The 16,798-nt window shown below is 32.3% G+C and overlaps 2 protein-coding genes across 3 annotated transcripts in view; both read right to left on the bottom strand.

The window, feature by feature from the left end:
- Nucleotides 1–68: 68 nt before the first annotated feature.
- On the bottom strand, nucleotides 69–4,063 carry LOC144835087 (alpha-N-acetylneuraminate alpha-2,8-sialyltransferase ST8SIA3-like). Its single transcript, XM_078690158.1, has 4 exons — nucleotides 3,448–4,063; nucleotides 2,630–2,815; nucleotides 1,805–2,365; nucleotides 69–1,422 (listed from the first exon to the last, which is right to left on the bottom strand). The coding sequence occupies exons 1-4, from the start codon at nucleotides 3,591–3,593 to the stop codon at nucleotides 1,131–1,133; spliced, it is 1,185 nt and encodes a 394-aa protein (XP_078546284.1). The 5' UTR covers nucleotides 3,594–4,063; the 3' UTR covers nucleotides 69–1,130.
- A 1,404-nt stretch (nucleotides 4,064–5,467) lies between these two features.
- Nucleotides 5,468–16,798, bottom strand: part of LOC144841898 (WD repeat-containing protein 7-like) — a 30,421-nt gene continuing 19,090 nt past the window's right edge. Inside the window, exons 22-23 of one of the 2 annotated variants that reach the window (XM_078698196.1) lie at nucleotides 12,344–12,536; nucleotides 5,468–7,062 (exon numbers count right to left, since the gene is read on the bottom strand). In XM_078698196.1, coding sequence (XP_078554322.1) covers nucleotides 12,348–12,536 — 189 coding nt within the window. In that variant the 3' untranslated portion in view covers nucleotides 5,468–7,062; nucleotides 12,344–12,347. The remainder of the gene's footprint in view (nucleotides 7,063–12,343; nucleotides 12,537–16,798) is intronic. The other variant, XM_078698188.1, reaches the window with a different exon arrangement.

The raw sequence follows: 16,798 nt of genomic DNA, 5'->3' as shown, positions 1-16,798 counted from the left end.
TGTCTTCATGCTTGCTTTAATGAGAGAAGGTCTATCTGAATAGTCTCGCACTCATTATACTGACAATATTATACTTGTGGATGGCTCTTTGATATGGTATCCTAGTCTTTTGCAATAAATCACAAAGTTCTAATAAAACATTACAATAAAGACTGGTTTAATCAAATGAAAAGAAATACAATCATGTTGTTCTTCAAAACCAAATACAACTACTGTACTTGTATTTCTCAATAGCTACAGCTTTTGAGCAATCGACATCTGAAACTACAACATAGAAATAAAAACTATACATTAATTTTATAAATAAAATTGTTTCAATTTCCTGAAAATATATGTGTCATTTTGAAACCGATATTAAAAGAACTATTGGCATGGTGGTAAATTGAAATAAAACCCCCAAAACTAACAAGGTGGAAAGATAACAATTCGGAATGCCTAACCACCATAATTAGATATTTTATTAAATTGAAAAACAATACAAATGTGTGTAAGAACTTTACACACACACAAACAAAAGAAAATGTATGAAATATTATAAATAAAGAAATGAAGATAAATAAAGATGACGTAGAGGAACCCATGACGTAGAAAAACCAATCCCCACTTCATTGGAAGCTCCCAAATGAGAACTCACCGGAACTCATCAGGACTACTGAAAAGGGCATCTACTCCTATACTTGAACCAAGAAAGTCTTATGTTTTAACATATTATTTTATGTTACATTAACAATTATTCGTCTTCTGACGAAACTTAACTTTTCTTTCTATACGCAGACGAAAATGGTGCCCGAGAGTCACGAATGTTGTTTTATAAATTAGTTTTATTTTTAGAAGGTTTGTAAAGAACCTAAACTATATATAAACAAGGAAACTAATTGTTTTGAGTAGTTTACATATTTATGAAAGAGTAATCAATAGTCCAAGGTCAATTAAGCAGAAATACATATACACACACTCATAAAATACTTTATAGGCCTAAATTGTAAAAGTGTGTTTAGGCGTGATTGAATCATAATATTACAATTCTCAGAATCGTACTAAATGTATTAACACGTAATATTACGTAATATTAAGTAGGCATCATCCCATTAAACAAAATTTCAAAAATGACAGATCATGTGACTATATAATTACTTCGCAGAACATGTTTCAAGGTGTAACTTAATAGCGCCCTCTTTATGTAATTTAGTCAAATATGCAAATTCGTCAGGTAGCCGATGCACCTTCATATAACCAAAGTCATAATTCTCAGCAGTTCTGTTCATTGACTGATAATAATGATATGGAATTTGTTTATTGCGAAATTCGGGGAATGGATAGAAACCATAGAGATGAAGTTCGTCACAGAGCAGACTCGATATCATGTACATTAGCAGGCCAGTGCTTATTCGCTCTTCGTCGATGTCTTTTGAAAACCAAAATCTAAAAAATAATAATAACAGTATTAGTAAGATGAACAAATCTTAAAGCTAAACTATTTAAACTACTGTAGTTTGACAAAAGTGTGATGTGCCCAAACATCGTAGTGATATGACGTCATCGTGGGGGGCACATGTCACATAAAGTTTCATAGTGTAGACAGAGCTTTGGAATTAGCGATGTAAAAAAATACAGATTCGTTTCAAATCGTCCAGTTTTTCATATTCGAAATGGTAGAATTTGTTTCTACGCATGCGTTTAAGCCCAGTGTGCATCGTTCTTCATAATCGGGACTGAATTTGTCAATTTAACGTCCGTCAATTTCAATTTTTAACTAGGTTTATATTATTAGCATTAAAAAAAAACCAATAACAATGAAACTCACTCTTCAATGTCCGGAAGAACATTGCCTGGAAATGCTAGCTGAACGTTGGTCAAATCGTCTTTGTTTTTTCCTAAGAAATCAATCAAAGTTCTTATTGTTGCAGAAACAGCGTGATCCGAAAACACAGGAACCCACAAAACAAAATTACCATATCCTATCAAATCATTCTTGAATTGTAATCTATCTTTTTCTGTTAATAAAGAGTTATAATTATTACGTAATATACTCGGGTTAAAGGTCACAACGTCAACTTTTGTTCCAACGTCTTTCTCGAACCCTTTCATTGTTGCAAAGTTGCATCTAACAACAAAGTCTGATTGGTCGATATTCTTCCCACAACCACTTTGTAGTAGGACGCCACTGTTTCCGACAAGAGAACACTTTTTGTAGCGGTTCTTGCGGAATAACTGCCGCTTGGGAAGTAAATCGTGCATACCTCCTGGTACCGATACTATCCTCTTTGATTTAGCGGAATAAAATCGCGCCAAATGTCCACTTGTGACGTCATCAGAAGTCATCGTTAAAACTTTAAGTAAATTGAAGTACGACAACATTTCTTCCCTAAAAATATAAATAAAGCATCGATTAATATTACCATCTTTATTTCGTCGGTAGAATCACGTCATAAACGTGCAATGACCATCCAGATCGATCATATCTGTCATTAATTATATCACTATTTCCGTCAGTGACGTGAGTCGTCGTTGACTTTTAGGTACTTATAGGCCTAATACACAAACTAACAGAGACCGTACTCGTTACATCCCACTCAAATATAATAGTTAAAAACTTTCTCAGACAATTCTGGTCCTATTACCCCCATACCTTTTACTGACTGCAGCTGTATGATTTGGTTGCCATGGATACGATATAACATCCTCGACATCTGCTTTAACTTCAGCAATTAACATGGAATCTTCTTCATCGAGTTCTTCGTTCACATCTTCTTTAAATTCTTTGGTATTAGTTATTTTTGGAATTGAAATTTGTTCACCTAGCAAGGTTCTAGATCTATAAGATATAAAGAAATATTTGTTTTGATTGGCGACGGTAAAACTTACGTCGGTTCTTCGGAGAATATTCCTTTCTGAACATTATACGAAATCAGTACATACTAAATGATAAAAAATTGCATAGTACAATTATAATTAGGCCTAACTTGAAATTAACGTTGTAGCATTCAGTAGGAATCGGTTTTATAGTCACCCCGGCCTAAATAAGTTATGTCCTGGGCCGCACTTTAAATATATTATTATGATCAATAACAGTACCGGGAAAGGCGTTAAACCTGTCTCCTAAAAATCCGTTTTGTGGATTTCGGACAGCCTTGAAAAACTGCCACGAAACAAAAATGTATTAAATAAAGAAATAAACGTAGAGATAGGCCTACACCAATGATATTAATAGTTAAGCCTACAGCAATAGGATCAACCGATAAAATGAAAGTGTCCTGTCTAAAGCTCTGTCTACACTATCAAACTTTATGTGACGAAAACATGTGATGTGCCCATATATGGACACGATGATGTCATATCACTCTATCATATTTGGGCATATCACTACCATATTTGGGCACATCACACTTTTTTTGTCAAGCTAGTTTGGTAGTGTAGACACAGCTTAAGACATTAATGTAAACATACTTAAGTGTTGATATAAAACCCATTGACGGGTCAACGCTCCGCAAATGTTCCTCAACTGTACCTATCCACGAGTGCATGTATGTCAGTACAATACACATACACGTAGACATTGCCAATAAGGCTAAATAACGTTCAAACGCACGCATCTTCCAAATTATAATAATGAAAATCAATAAAATTCAAAATGTTAATCGTTCCTGTTTCGTTAAAGCGTTGAAATTCCAGTTTAGTGAACTCGTCGTCATTTTATAACTTAATTGAGTAAGATCCAACTACATTATATCATCTGTAATCAACACACGTACTTGGAGTATATTATCCTTTGTATTTGTAAGCTGTAACATCATTTAAAACAAGTTTCACGTCCCAGTTTGAACTTCTTTATGCATGCGTAAAGTAATCGCATCGTCTGCTGCCGGTGTTTTCTTTTTGTGACGTAGGATTAGTTGTCCAATGAATACAACCATTTCCTTTTCGCGTACCGAATTACCCTGGATCAGATGCCTAAAAGTAGCAGACGATTGACCGAACTTAAAACGAGTTCGAAAGTTAAGCCTGCCTACAAAACGCACAAAACCTCCGAGGATTCTTGTCTTCTATCGGATCCGTTACAGTTTATGACGTATATTTTAGTAATAACTCTTTGCCTGATTTTCAGCCAATGGGAAAGTTGGAAAACTGACTGACAAAAGTTTGGACTACAGGCGAACACGTACAAACCAGGGAAGAGTGAAATTGCACGGTTTTTATAGAACCCGGATTGTGTTAGTGTGAATAGTTGTATCCTAAACACTATATCGATTTTTCAGAATTTTTATATACGGCTACCTGGCTCAGTGTAAACGCACCGTTACTTTTTTTTTTTAAAGTTGCACAATTGTGTAGCTACTTATGGTGTACCATACAATAAATTACGCGCTAAGCCTAAACTTTTACCAACTGATTCCAATAAATCATTTTTTTAAACGTTCGATCACGTACAATCGAAATTGATAATGCAACGAGTGTCAAAGGACTTTTGAATGGAATAAACAACCACGATCACGTTTCCTTTAAACACCAAGTTGAAGGTTGACCGCTGATTTCAGAGAGGCCTATTGTTTTTTTTATTGATTATTTTATAAAAAAACCTCTTTCTACATTATCAAACTAGTTTCACAAAAAGTGTGATGTTTTTTGTCGCATAAAGTTTGATAGACAGAGCTAAAAGCTGTAGATTAGTAGATGAATATCGGTACTGTATCTATAATTGGTCTAGCATTATAGGCAAATTCTGCAATACAGTGTCACACATGTATCACATGGGCCTGTATAAATAGACCATGCCTATACGTATGGCGTCCATGTGATACATGTGGCACTAGCATTTGTCTATGACACACTGGACTATAAATATGGAGACCAGTATAGAATTGGGAGTTTGACAAGACATATTTTATTATCTCCAAAAGAAGAAATTTCAGGAGCTTGAAAATCAACAAGATTCATATAAAAAACAGAATAAAAAGAAAAGCAGTAGCCAATGGGATTGTGGACTCATACCAATCATAATTAGAAGAGAACGATTGTATCTTTCATTCCCGTCGGGATCTGAACTAATATATCACTGACTGGTCATCGTTTTTATTTTCTAAATTTAGTCTTTTTTAAAAACAATGATTCGACTTTCGGGTATAACTTTACAAATCATGGGAATTACGAATAGATACTTGATTCTCTCGGGCTTTTGTTAGGTCTTTAAAATAAGAACTGTCTGTCCACACAAGTGGGTTCAGTCAACTCGCCTGTCACTATTAAACACGTTTACATCAATTATGGTTTTCAGACGTTAAAAGTAAAAAAAAGTATAATGTTAAGGCAAACATCGCCAAAAGTACAATTAAAATTCTTAACAATGTACAATTTCTAACACTTTATATATGCGTATGATGGTGTAAGTAAATTTTCGATCGGAATATCATGTCATAGTATTATAATATACATTTTCGAAAAAGCTTTAAATAGGGGGGTGTACGTGGGTAGGTTTCCTAGGGCAATCATCTCGCATAAGCAATGTTTCGAACGGGGTTTCAAACATCGTAGAAAGTAATCAAAAATATTAAAGTAATGGATTGAAGTGAAAGTAGATAAACACAACATGATACCAATAATTAATGACTTTATGTTTTCATATGTTCTTTATTGCACAGGCATTTAAATTTATTGTATATACCTAAATTCATTTATTCTTACACATTAATTGTACATCTACCACGATTAATATACGTTTTTGTTCCCTCTTGTTTTATATAACATTGTACAACATTAAATAAATACTGTTATCATTGTTAGCTTTTAACAACTGAAACCAACTTACAAACAGTTAAGTATAGACTTAATTCATAGAAATTAATAGTAAGATTGTTAATACATTAGTTTACTTTTAGTCCGTGACCAACTTTCTATTTTATTTCAAAACATTACTGTACTATCCAATGAGCTTCATCTATAGATTGGCTAGAGACAACGCAGAGATTCACTACTTTATTTTATATACAGTAGTAGTAGACACTCTAGTAGTTATAGTATATCTATGGTATTTTTAGTTTTTTTCTGAAACCCACATTGGAGCCAATAATCTTATAGATTTAAGTGAAAACACAGATTATGTATTAAAAGAAAACAATGTTGAAAGCTTGTAGTTGGAATGGCGAGTTCATAATTTTGAACTTGAGTTCATTAAACTATTTAGCACATTAAGAAAAAAATGTTCTATGAAACACATACATGAACCAATTGCAATCCAATAGGAATCATTTTTTCTTTTCCAGTAACTTGCCTTTGGATGTATTAATATTAACACCATTCTTTAAATATGTGTAGCTGTATTATGTATAACTTTCATAGTATTGGACTAAATTAAAAAATTACAGAAAGGAAATAAGAATATATAAAACAGGTCCGAGCCATATTCAATAAATCCATTAAATAGTGCATAGAAACGTTCTGTATTTCTTTATTATCGCAACTTTATATTTTACTTTGGAATCATATGGTTATACTATAATCATTATTCTCCTATATAATTAAGAATATTTTGTTTTCATTTTTGGCCCACTAAGACCTAAGACGAGGCTCACAAAGTGACGAGAACATCAAGTCTGGTATTCTATATTGTTAATAAATAAACTTTGTGTATCTGAACATACTGATTTTTACTTTGTTTTTAGAAAACAATACAAGTACGGAATATCAAGATAGTTAACTAACAATATCAGATTTTGTCTTACTGCAAAGTGTTTAGATAGACAGGCGATGGTAGTGTCACTGCTATGAGTATAGTACAGTGTCATTGAGATAGTAGCATTGTTTTGATTTAGGAGTTAGATGAACAATGGATGCTAAATCGACCTAATACAGCTCCAAAACAAAACAGTGTTGCTGTTAATGTAATGTTACTGCAGTGGGACACTAGTGTCACTATATACCTGTTAATGTAGTGTTACTTAAGTGGGACACTAGTGTCGTTGCATAAGTAGTGTTACTGCAGGAGGAAAGCATTGCTGCATTGAGACAGTAATTCCCATACGCCAACTTTAATCAACATCTGACACATGTCAATCATACATAGCATTCCTATAAGAAAATAACATCATGACAAATATGATTATTACCAGACAACATCTGAAAAGTTTCTCATGATCTGATATACTACATAGTACTTTTTCTAGTGCTTTATAGCTAAGTGATTAATAGGATGTCAAAATAATAAATAAAACATTTGGTGTACTCCATTGCATATTTGTACTCAAAAGAAAATCTGTCATTCAAGTATTATTCTTATTTGAATGTTGGTGGCCGAGTGGTCTTGAGTGGACTTGACTATCATACAGAAAGGCCCAGGTTCAATTCCCAAGAAGAATGACTCCCTGTCCACTCAGCTGTAAATGAATACCTGGTTGAACGATACTAGGGAGGATATAAGGCTGTGTGGAAATGAACTGGCCACCCTACCACATAATGCCAAGGCTTAGTACAATGAATCAGATGATTTGTTTCGGCAATAATTAGTATTTAAACTATTGTTATGCTACTATGTGTTGTCTATTAAGTTCATTTAATAGGGAAGCTGAAATACAATGACTTCATTTTCAAAAGACTTTTTCAGTGTGCCAAGAAAAGGGTTACTGTACCTTTATATCATGCTGAGGTTAAACAATTACATTACCCTATGGGTTAAATCATAGAGGTTATCTCTCGTATTTTAAATTGAATTTAATATCTAAGAAGCTGTGTTGCAATTCTGCAGGCTTAATTTCCAGCAGGCACCAATATGGTTAACTTAATTTTAAGTTTTATAAAGAAGGATGATATATTAAGATCATCAGTAATTTGAAGTACAGCTGGGATTGTCCAAAGTGTATCTTATTTCATAAAGAAGTTAATAGGCTGAACTAACAGGAGTAAACATGTACAGCAGATCCTAGTTATAGGATATGTTGCGTTTTTATTTGTCATGCTGACTTGGTTGGACATATCACAGCTCCACATGCATGCACATGTTTGGATATAAACAAACTAGAAAACTGTATTGGCAAATTGAAAACAATTTGCAAATAAATGAATAAGCGATTTCTGTTAAAAAAAGATAACAAATAATAACCTATTAGTTAAACAATTTGTCATTATTCCTTTTCTCCTTATTTTGCTTTAACCTTTTACATTTTTTTCTGATTATTCTTAATAACAATTTGTCTTGTCTGTGATTTATGAATAACTTAATTAATATATTTAATGATAAAATTTTAGTGATACATTTATATAAATTGTGGTAAATTAACTACCTTATCTGTATTTGTTGTTGTTGATAATTACATATTTGCCTTAGTACCATCAATTTTGATTTAATTTATTTTAAACAGTGTTAATATAATAGTGATAAACAAAACTTTTCACACTATACTGTAGCCTACTCTTGCTGAACTCGGTCACAAAAGCAGATTTGGTTTTAAGGCATATTGACAGGCCTGAAAATTGTAACTTTAAAGAGTCGCCCACATGTGACAAAGAAACTCTCAAAGGGTCGTCATTGAATAAATACATTAGTATTTTGTACCACTGTACGACGACAAATGTACGTGACAACAGTATTTATTTTGTGACGGAAGTTAAAAGATAGTAAGTGTGTCATCAATAAGCTTTGTTCATGATTTATATGGCAATAAAGAAATCTTTAGTTTCTGCAATATCATGGTGAGTTGATGGAGTAAAAAAAAAGGTGAAATTGTAGTTAACAACTGAAGCGATATCTATAATTGATATGATAAAAGTTTAATATTTTACTTTTGCATTATGGGTTACACCCCTGCATACAGTAAGCTTCATCTACAATATGAATATCAATTCAAACAGGCAATGAATTTGAGACTATAAAAAGAAATTACCAAATTACTACTGTATGCCTGAAGCCAACAGATGTAAGAATGAAAAGATAAGCACGTGGCAACACAAGCTTAAGACGAATCAAGTAAACCTAAAAAAAAATCTATTTCTCCATCGAACAAGATCCTAAAAAAAGCTATGTCGCAAGATTTATAGCCGATACTGTACTGTATGTATACATTGGGAGTATTAGGCAGATTCTGTAATACATATGCATCACATGTGACGTCTGTATCATATGTCCTACAGTAAGTCTAACCTAACCGTGACAACATAATACAGGCATGTGTTACATATGTGACACTGTATACAGAATGTACATATGATACTGGACATATTCCATATGTGGAGATACAGTACAGAAAATCATAAAAATTAACTATGCATTTTATTTGTAAACATGGATTAAATAAGAAATATGAGTACATGATTAGGGTAGATATTAACAAATTTACAAATAGATAATATCTTCATTAATTTCATAACAACATTTCTAACAGTAATCTTTCACTTTTTGTTAACTTTAAAGTTGAGTTCCAGGATGCAACACAGACTTTGAAGTTTCTTCTCAGGGTCAAGGATTATGTTAACGTGTGTAATCTAATTTTATGCAAAATATTAATACATTATCTGAGTGATGTTATGAACCTTCCTATTCCAACCCATACAAATCCTTATAATTGGCCATATCATTTTAGGTACATGATTAGGCTAGCTTTACAAATTGTTAATTTATGTCAGAGGAGGGAAAAACATCGGACAAATAATGTAGTAGTTATAACATTATCCTACTAAAAAATGTTATCAACAATAAGCTGCACAATATTATCAATATACTTTATATCAACTCAAATTTAAGTGGAAATAAGTCACAAAATATTATCAATATACTTTATATCAACTCAAATTTAAGTGGAAATAAGTCACAAAATATTATCAATATACTTTATATCAACTCAAATTTAAGTGGAAATAAGTCACAAAATATTATCAATATACTTTATATCAACTCAAATTTAAGTGGAAATAAGTCACAAAATATTATCAATATACTTTCAATCAACTCAAATTTAAGTGGAAATAAGTCACAAAATATTATCAATATACTTTAAATCAACTCAAATTTGAGTGGAAATAAATATTATCAACTTTTCAGTCTGAAAAACATTGTCTCGTTCTTTAAAAAAGTACTTTGAAAGTCTGGAGTTCGAATGTGCAAAATAATTCATAATGTAATTCAAAATATGAGTTGCTTTAAATGTCAAGTACTTCACATTCCAGTGTTAGTCTCAAAGGTGCTATTCATTTCAAGTCCTATTGACAGACTTTTCATGTGATTTTTTAAGCATTCAAATAAAAAAATCACATAGCATAAAATAGCAATTTGTAAAATATCAGAGACCCAGGAGGTAAGATAAAGGCAGAGACCAAATTGTATAATTATCCTGTTGTTCATACAAATTAAAGTCCTGAGGGAACAATTAATACCCATATTCTCAATTGGGTGTTTTTGACGTCATTATTTAACTTCCTATAAAAATTCAAAAACATTGTGTATTCTACTTTAGGCAATTTTCTTTAGTAAACAATGACAAAAATGTCTTTATTTTCTATAAAGGCTAATTTAGTCGGCTATACAATATAATTTTGGAAGGGTATAAAAAAGAATTACAGTTTATTACACAATGTGGATGAAAAGAATAATTATTTGTTATATCAGAAATCAAAAAACTATGGCATTTGTGCGATTATTAATATTGTCTAAAAAGTAAAGAAATAAATAAAACATTATATGGTACTTTCCAGTGTGTATATTATCTCAAAATAAATTAATTACAAATTTAAACTTAATAATAATTCAATTTATGTCTAGCCAATTAATTAAATAGTCTACGTATTGATATAGCACAGCTGAGAGTGTCTTGGCATATATATAAAAAATGATGTAATGCATACCAAAATAAGTCTAAGAAAATTGATAATATAAATCGGACGTCAAGACAGTCTAATTTTAGAAATTAAACTTAGATGATCTTGTCAATTATCAATTAATTGATAGGACAGTGTGGCTGTTTCAAAAATTGTTTGATGGTTTCTACCGTGAAAAAAACCCAAGATAATCTGTGCAAAAAAGAATTTGAAACAGTCATACACAACAAGGACTAAAACTAGTTGACATTGCTGTACTTTTTAACTTGTTGAGTATGATATGAAACAAATAATGAAATAAGTAATATTTGTGACTCATTTGTCATCACTGAACACATGCAGAGCTGGCTAGACTCCCATATTTATCATATTTAAATAGTATCTGGTATGGCACTGTGTATTCTAGGCTGTTCATTCCACTAAGAGCATAATATTAAGGGAGATGATTGTCTTAATTCATCCATGATTAAATGTTGATACTACAAGAAGGGAATAGTATGGGGCTGGGTGTCCACAGGGTATAAAAGAAGAAGGAACATTAATATTCATGGTTCCTTGAAGTGTAAAGGTGGTTTACCTGGATGAGATCTGCAAGGGGCATGGAGGGCCATTAGAATGCTCATTATAGTATGTGCAAAGGAAGCAGAGTCTAGCCAAAACACCAAAACACACAAAACAAATGAAAACAATTAGGCTAGGCTTTTAGCTTGCTGTCAGATTGTCCCTAGAGTATTGATGTGAGGAAGTGAAGTGACATAGATGTCTGCAATGAGTTACCTGTTGCCTAAACGGAATCAGACATTTAGCTAACAGGGACAAGATTGCTAATTAAAACTGGGGGTGGTAAAAAGGTTGTTAAGAATCCTTTCAAAATACAGTAACTAACAATTTTAAATTTCAACATATCCTCCAATAGCAACTCCTCACAGGCAGGATTGCAGATCAACTGTAAAGGCCAATTTACAAAAACGAGCGGCGACGGAAATAAAAATATGGAATAGAATCTATGTTATACCTTATGACCATTTACACAAAACGCGGAGCGGAAGGGCAATCTCCGATAGGGATAGATTCAGATCCTACGTGGGACAAACTACCCGGTTTCCACGTAAATTGGCATTAAATGTCAAAATAAAAATATGGAATAGAATCCATGTTATACCTTATGACCATTTACACAAAACGCGGAGCGGAAGGGCAATCTCCGATAAGGATAGATTCAGATCCTACGTGGGACAAACTACCCGGTTTCCACGTAAATTGGCATTAAATGTTTGTAAGTTTACAAAGAAAAAGAATTAAAAATGCAGTTGTTGATTGTTGTTGGATTTTTAAAATGTAAAAAAGCATTTTTTAAACAGTTAGAAACAGACAGATAAATCAGGGGTTAGGAAAAAAGTATGACATGTAAATCGGTAGTTTTTGTTAGCAGGCTGGCAGTGGATCAAAACTATGCTGATTTTTATATTATCAGCTATAATCATGTTTGCAAATATTACAAAGAATCTGCAGCTAAGTCTCTTACTAATATAAAGAAAAATCTTACTAACTCAGACATGAAATCTATATTCTTTTCCATCAGTGTTATTGAGAACAACGGTCTTGGACTGGCTCCAGTGAAGACGTACAAGTTTTAACAGATTCGGCGACATTGTTCCCGATGTGATTGACTTGGTGTTATAACACTTAATACACTTTGTTGATGAGCTCAGCATTCCTCCTAGTAACGATGACCCAGTCTGTAAAGCGAAAGGGAAAATATTAATTCGTAAAAATACTAGTTGCATATTTTATAAAATGAAATTGGATGTGAACAGTATTAAACTTTATGTGACAAAAAAATGTGATGTGCCCATATATAGACATGATGTCATATCACTACCATGGGCACATAACACTAGTTTGGTAGTGTAGACAGAGCTTTAAGGAGACACTTTACTTAATAGAGGTGTCCTCTGAATAGGTTAGCTGTAGTGTTATTATATTACATAATAGTTCCCCTCTTTACACTTTACATTAATTTGGTACAGTACTGTAGTTTTTTTTTTTTTTTCCAAAATCTAGACCATTATTGCGATAAGGGTTTTATAATTCATTTGTGATAACAATTTTCAGTAAAGGTATTACTATATTTTAGTTATAGCTTTAAATCTTGGCCAAATAAGTATGGAACTGATTGTTAGTATACATCATTTAAACATTTAGGAGTTTTATACTGATTTCCTGACACACTGTATGGTGCCACCAAGTCTTAACAGTGCAAATAATTCATTTATAAATCAATCAATTTAATAAAACTATTTTTACATAACAGGTGTGATCTGCATGTGGATGAGCACAAATATGATGAGTGAAATGTCAATAGAAGTCTATGTAATATTATTATGAAACACAATACTTTCTTTGTATCCTTAAAAAAAAAATGCGATATAAATTATTTTAGAAAGATTCAATCAATATAAGATACTGTACTAATAAATCATATGCACTCAACAATCTTTCCATCAAAAATGCAAAGAAAAAAAGATTCAATTCAAAACTGCATTCTTGCAAACCATGCCAAAATGAAATATTGAATGCTATAGTATTAAAATTCTTCAATTAAAATACTTCATATTGTACACAAAAGCAAAAACAATTCAACATTTTAGATAATAAAATGAATATTTTCAATATTATTCCAGTAGAACCCCTATTAGGGTGAAATTAAATAGGGGCTGGCTGTATTGATAAAACATATATTTGTATATGTTCGTTTCACAGGAACATGTCCCTTTAATAGGGTCTCCCCTGAACAGGAGTGTCCTCTCAATAGGAGTGTCCACAGAATAGAAGTGTCCCCTGAATAGAAGTGTCCCCTGAATAGAAATGTCCCTGAATAGGAGTGTCCACTGAATAGGAGTGTCCCTTTATTAGGAATGTCCACTGAATAGGAGTGTCCCTTTATTAGGAATGTCCACTGAATAGGAGTGTCCCTTTATTAGGAATGTCCACTGAATAGGAGTGTCCCTTTATTAGGAATGTCCACTGAATAGGAGTGTCCCTTTATTAGGAATGTCCCCTGAATAGGAGTGTCCCTTTATTAGGAATGTCCACTGAATAGGAGTGTCCCTTTATTAGGAATGTCCCCTGAATAGGAGTGTCCCTTTATTAGGAATGTCCCCTGAATAGGAGTGTCCCTTTATTAGGAATATCCACTGAATAGGAGTGTCCCTTTATTAGGAATGTCCCCTGAATAGGAGTGTCCCTTTATTAGGAATGTCCACTGAATAGGAGTGTCCCTTTATTAGGAATGTCCACTGAATAGGAGTGTCCCTTTATTAGGAATGTCCACTGAATAGGAGTGTCCCTTTATTAGGAATGTCCCCTGAATAGGAGTGTCCCTTTATTAGGAATGTCCACTGAATAGGAGTGTCCCTTTATTAGGAATGTCCCCTGAATAGGAGTGTCCCTTTATTAGGAATGTCCCCTGAATAGGAGTGTCCCTTTATTAGGAATGTCCACTGAATAGGAGTGTCCCTTTATTAGGAATGTCCACTGAATAGGAGTGTCCCTTTATTAGGAATGTCCACTGAATAGGAGTGTCCCTTTATTAGGAATGTCCCCTGAATAGGAGTGTCCCTTTATTAGGAATGTCCCCTGAATAGGAGTGTCCCTTTATTAGGAATGTCCACTGAATAGGAGTGTCCCTTTATTAGGAATGTCCCCTGAATAGGAGTGTCCCTTTATTAGGAATGTCCCCTGAATAGGAGTGTCCCTTTATTAGGAATGTCCACTGAATAGGAGTGTCCCTTTATTAGGAATGTCCCCTGAATAGGAGTGTCCCTTTATTAGGAATGTCCACTGAATAGGAGTGTCCCTTTATTAGGAATGTCCCCTGAATAGGAGTGTCCCTTTATTAGGAATGTCCACTGAATAGGAGTGTCCCTTTATTAGGAATGTCCACTGAATAGGGGTGTCCCTTTATTAGGAATGTCCCCTGAATAGGGGTGTCCCCAAGGAGGGGTTGTACTGTAATACTACTACTCTATAATTTGACTTGAAAAAATATACAAATCATAACCTGAAGAATTTGTAATTATAAATATTTAAACTGTAAAAATTGAAAAAGATTATAAAAGGGCGTATCTTAATTTAATCTTAAAAATAAATACAATATATAATATTATTCAGATATTCTTTTTTATGCAAATGAATATAAAAAAGCTATGCATATAGAAATTATCTATTCTACTATACCTGAAGCTTTATCCAACAGATGAAGATGAAAAAATGAGAAAAAACACAATGAATTGTAGTGAAAATGTGGATAGTAAAGTTACAATACAGAGTATGAAAGTTGAACAAAATGTGGAGATGACTAAAGTTATAAAATACAGGTAAGCCTACCCTAGGCAGAGGAAGAGCAGGAGAGAAAGAAAGGACACCTGGAGAACCAAAGAGTGATAGACTTGTAGTACCATTTGTCTGTAAAGAATATTTTGCTTTGAAGTCGGATCAAGAATATAGAAATATGATTTAAAGTTATTAAATTTAAAAAAAAACATTTCTTTTTACATTTTAGTACATTATTTATATATATATTTTTTTAAACCAAGAAAAAAAATGTAACTTCTTAATGAGTAAAGGGATACGAGGTGAATTAATTAATGTTTTTTTAACAATTATGTATTGTTTGTAACAGTTTTTTGTATTGTTTTTATTTATCTTTTATTTTATAAGTTCTCTTTTTGGTAGATTTTAAAAATCAATACAAAATTACTTTGAACAATTTCTGTTGTAATGATTAGGAAAATTAATTAGAAAACCTACTGTAATTTAATAATTACTCTTTCAAGATATTAAAAATATTGTTTTATTACAATTATTAGCAATAATATTATACACCACAATTTAATAACAAGTATATTCAAGAATTAAAACAGCAATGAAAATACAACAATTCATTTGTTATAGGAGAAATACATACTATTTATGGCCATATTAAAATAATTCTTAATAGAAGTTAGAACAACAGACACAAAGGTCAACACATAAACAAAATTAATTGATAATATTTTTCGTTAACAATTATGCAATGCCTTAAATATAATATATGATCATAAAAAATGGGAAGTTGAAATAATTAAATATTAAATATTTTTATATTTTGGGTTTTGTAAAAAAAATAATTAAACTATAAACTTGACTAAACCGACTAATAATTACAAATTATTATTTACTATATTATTAATATTATTATAAATAAAAAAAATACTTTTGTAAACCCGAAAAATAAAAATTAATGTCCCCATTCAAAACATGCTGGATCATGCAAACGAAAAAATGAAATGGAATTAATAAAAATGGAATGGAGTGTTAGGGAGTCATGCCTGGGAGTTAGTAGAACACGTTGAGTCTATGATATTCACCAGGGCTTCAGCAGGCACTGAGAATAAACCACCTAGGCCTAGCTGGCTGTAAATAAACTGAAATGAAGTGAAAAATGAACAGTTTTGATGGAGAATGAAACAAAGGCAAAAGAAGCTATATTATTTATCATCAGTTGTAATATCTTTAGATGATAATAAGAGTAAGCATATATACATAAATTACTTTTATTTATTATTTTATACCCCAAAACTATTTATTGTAGTGGGGTACAGGACTGGGTTGCACCTACCTTTTAAAACTAGGTACACAAGTCATACAAAAAACAAAAGAATGGTGACTGAATTGAGTTTCAGGGGAACTCTTTACACCAGGCAGGTTGAAAGTTAATGTCTGCCCACATAATGTTGCAGATTTTGGAGAAAATTTAAGACTGACAGCCAAAAAATGCAAGCCAAGTGACCCTAGCAGCACTTATGTTTACATGATACATCTTTCAACTCATCCTCAACCTCTGGTATTATGCATAAATATTGTCACCCACACAAATGTGTTTATAGCTAGATTTTATAGACGTTAACTTTGTTTTACCCTTTTGGCTAATAAAGAACAAAAGAAAATGATGAGACCT

The sequence above is a fragment of the Antedon bifida genome, chromosome 1 (assembly GCF_963402885.1).
Source record: "Antedon bifida chromosome 1, ecAntBifi1.1, whole genome shotgun sequence".
NCBI classification, from domain to species: Eukaryota; Metazoa; Echinodermata; class Crinoidea; order Comatulida; family Antedonidae; genus Antedon; species Antedon bifida.
The sequence above is the reverse complement of the archived record's forward strand: the minus strand, read 5'-3'. Positions and strand labels throughout refer to the sequence as shown.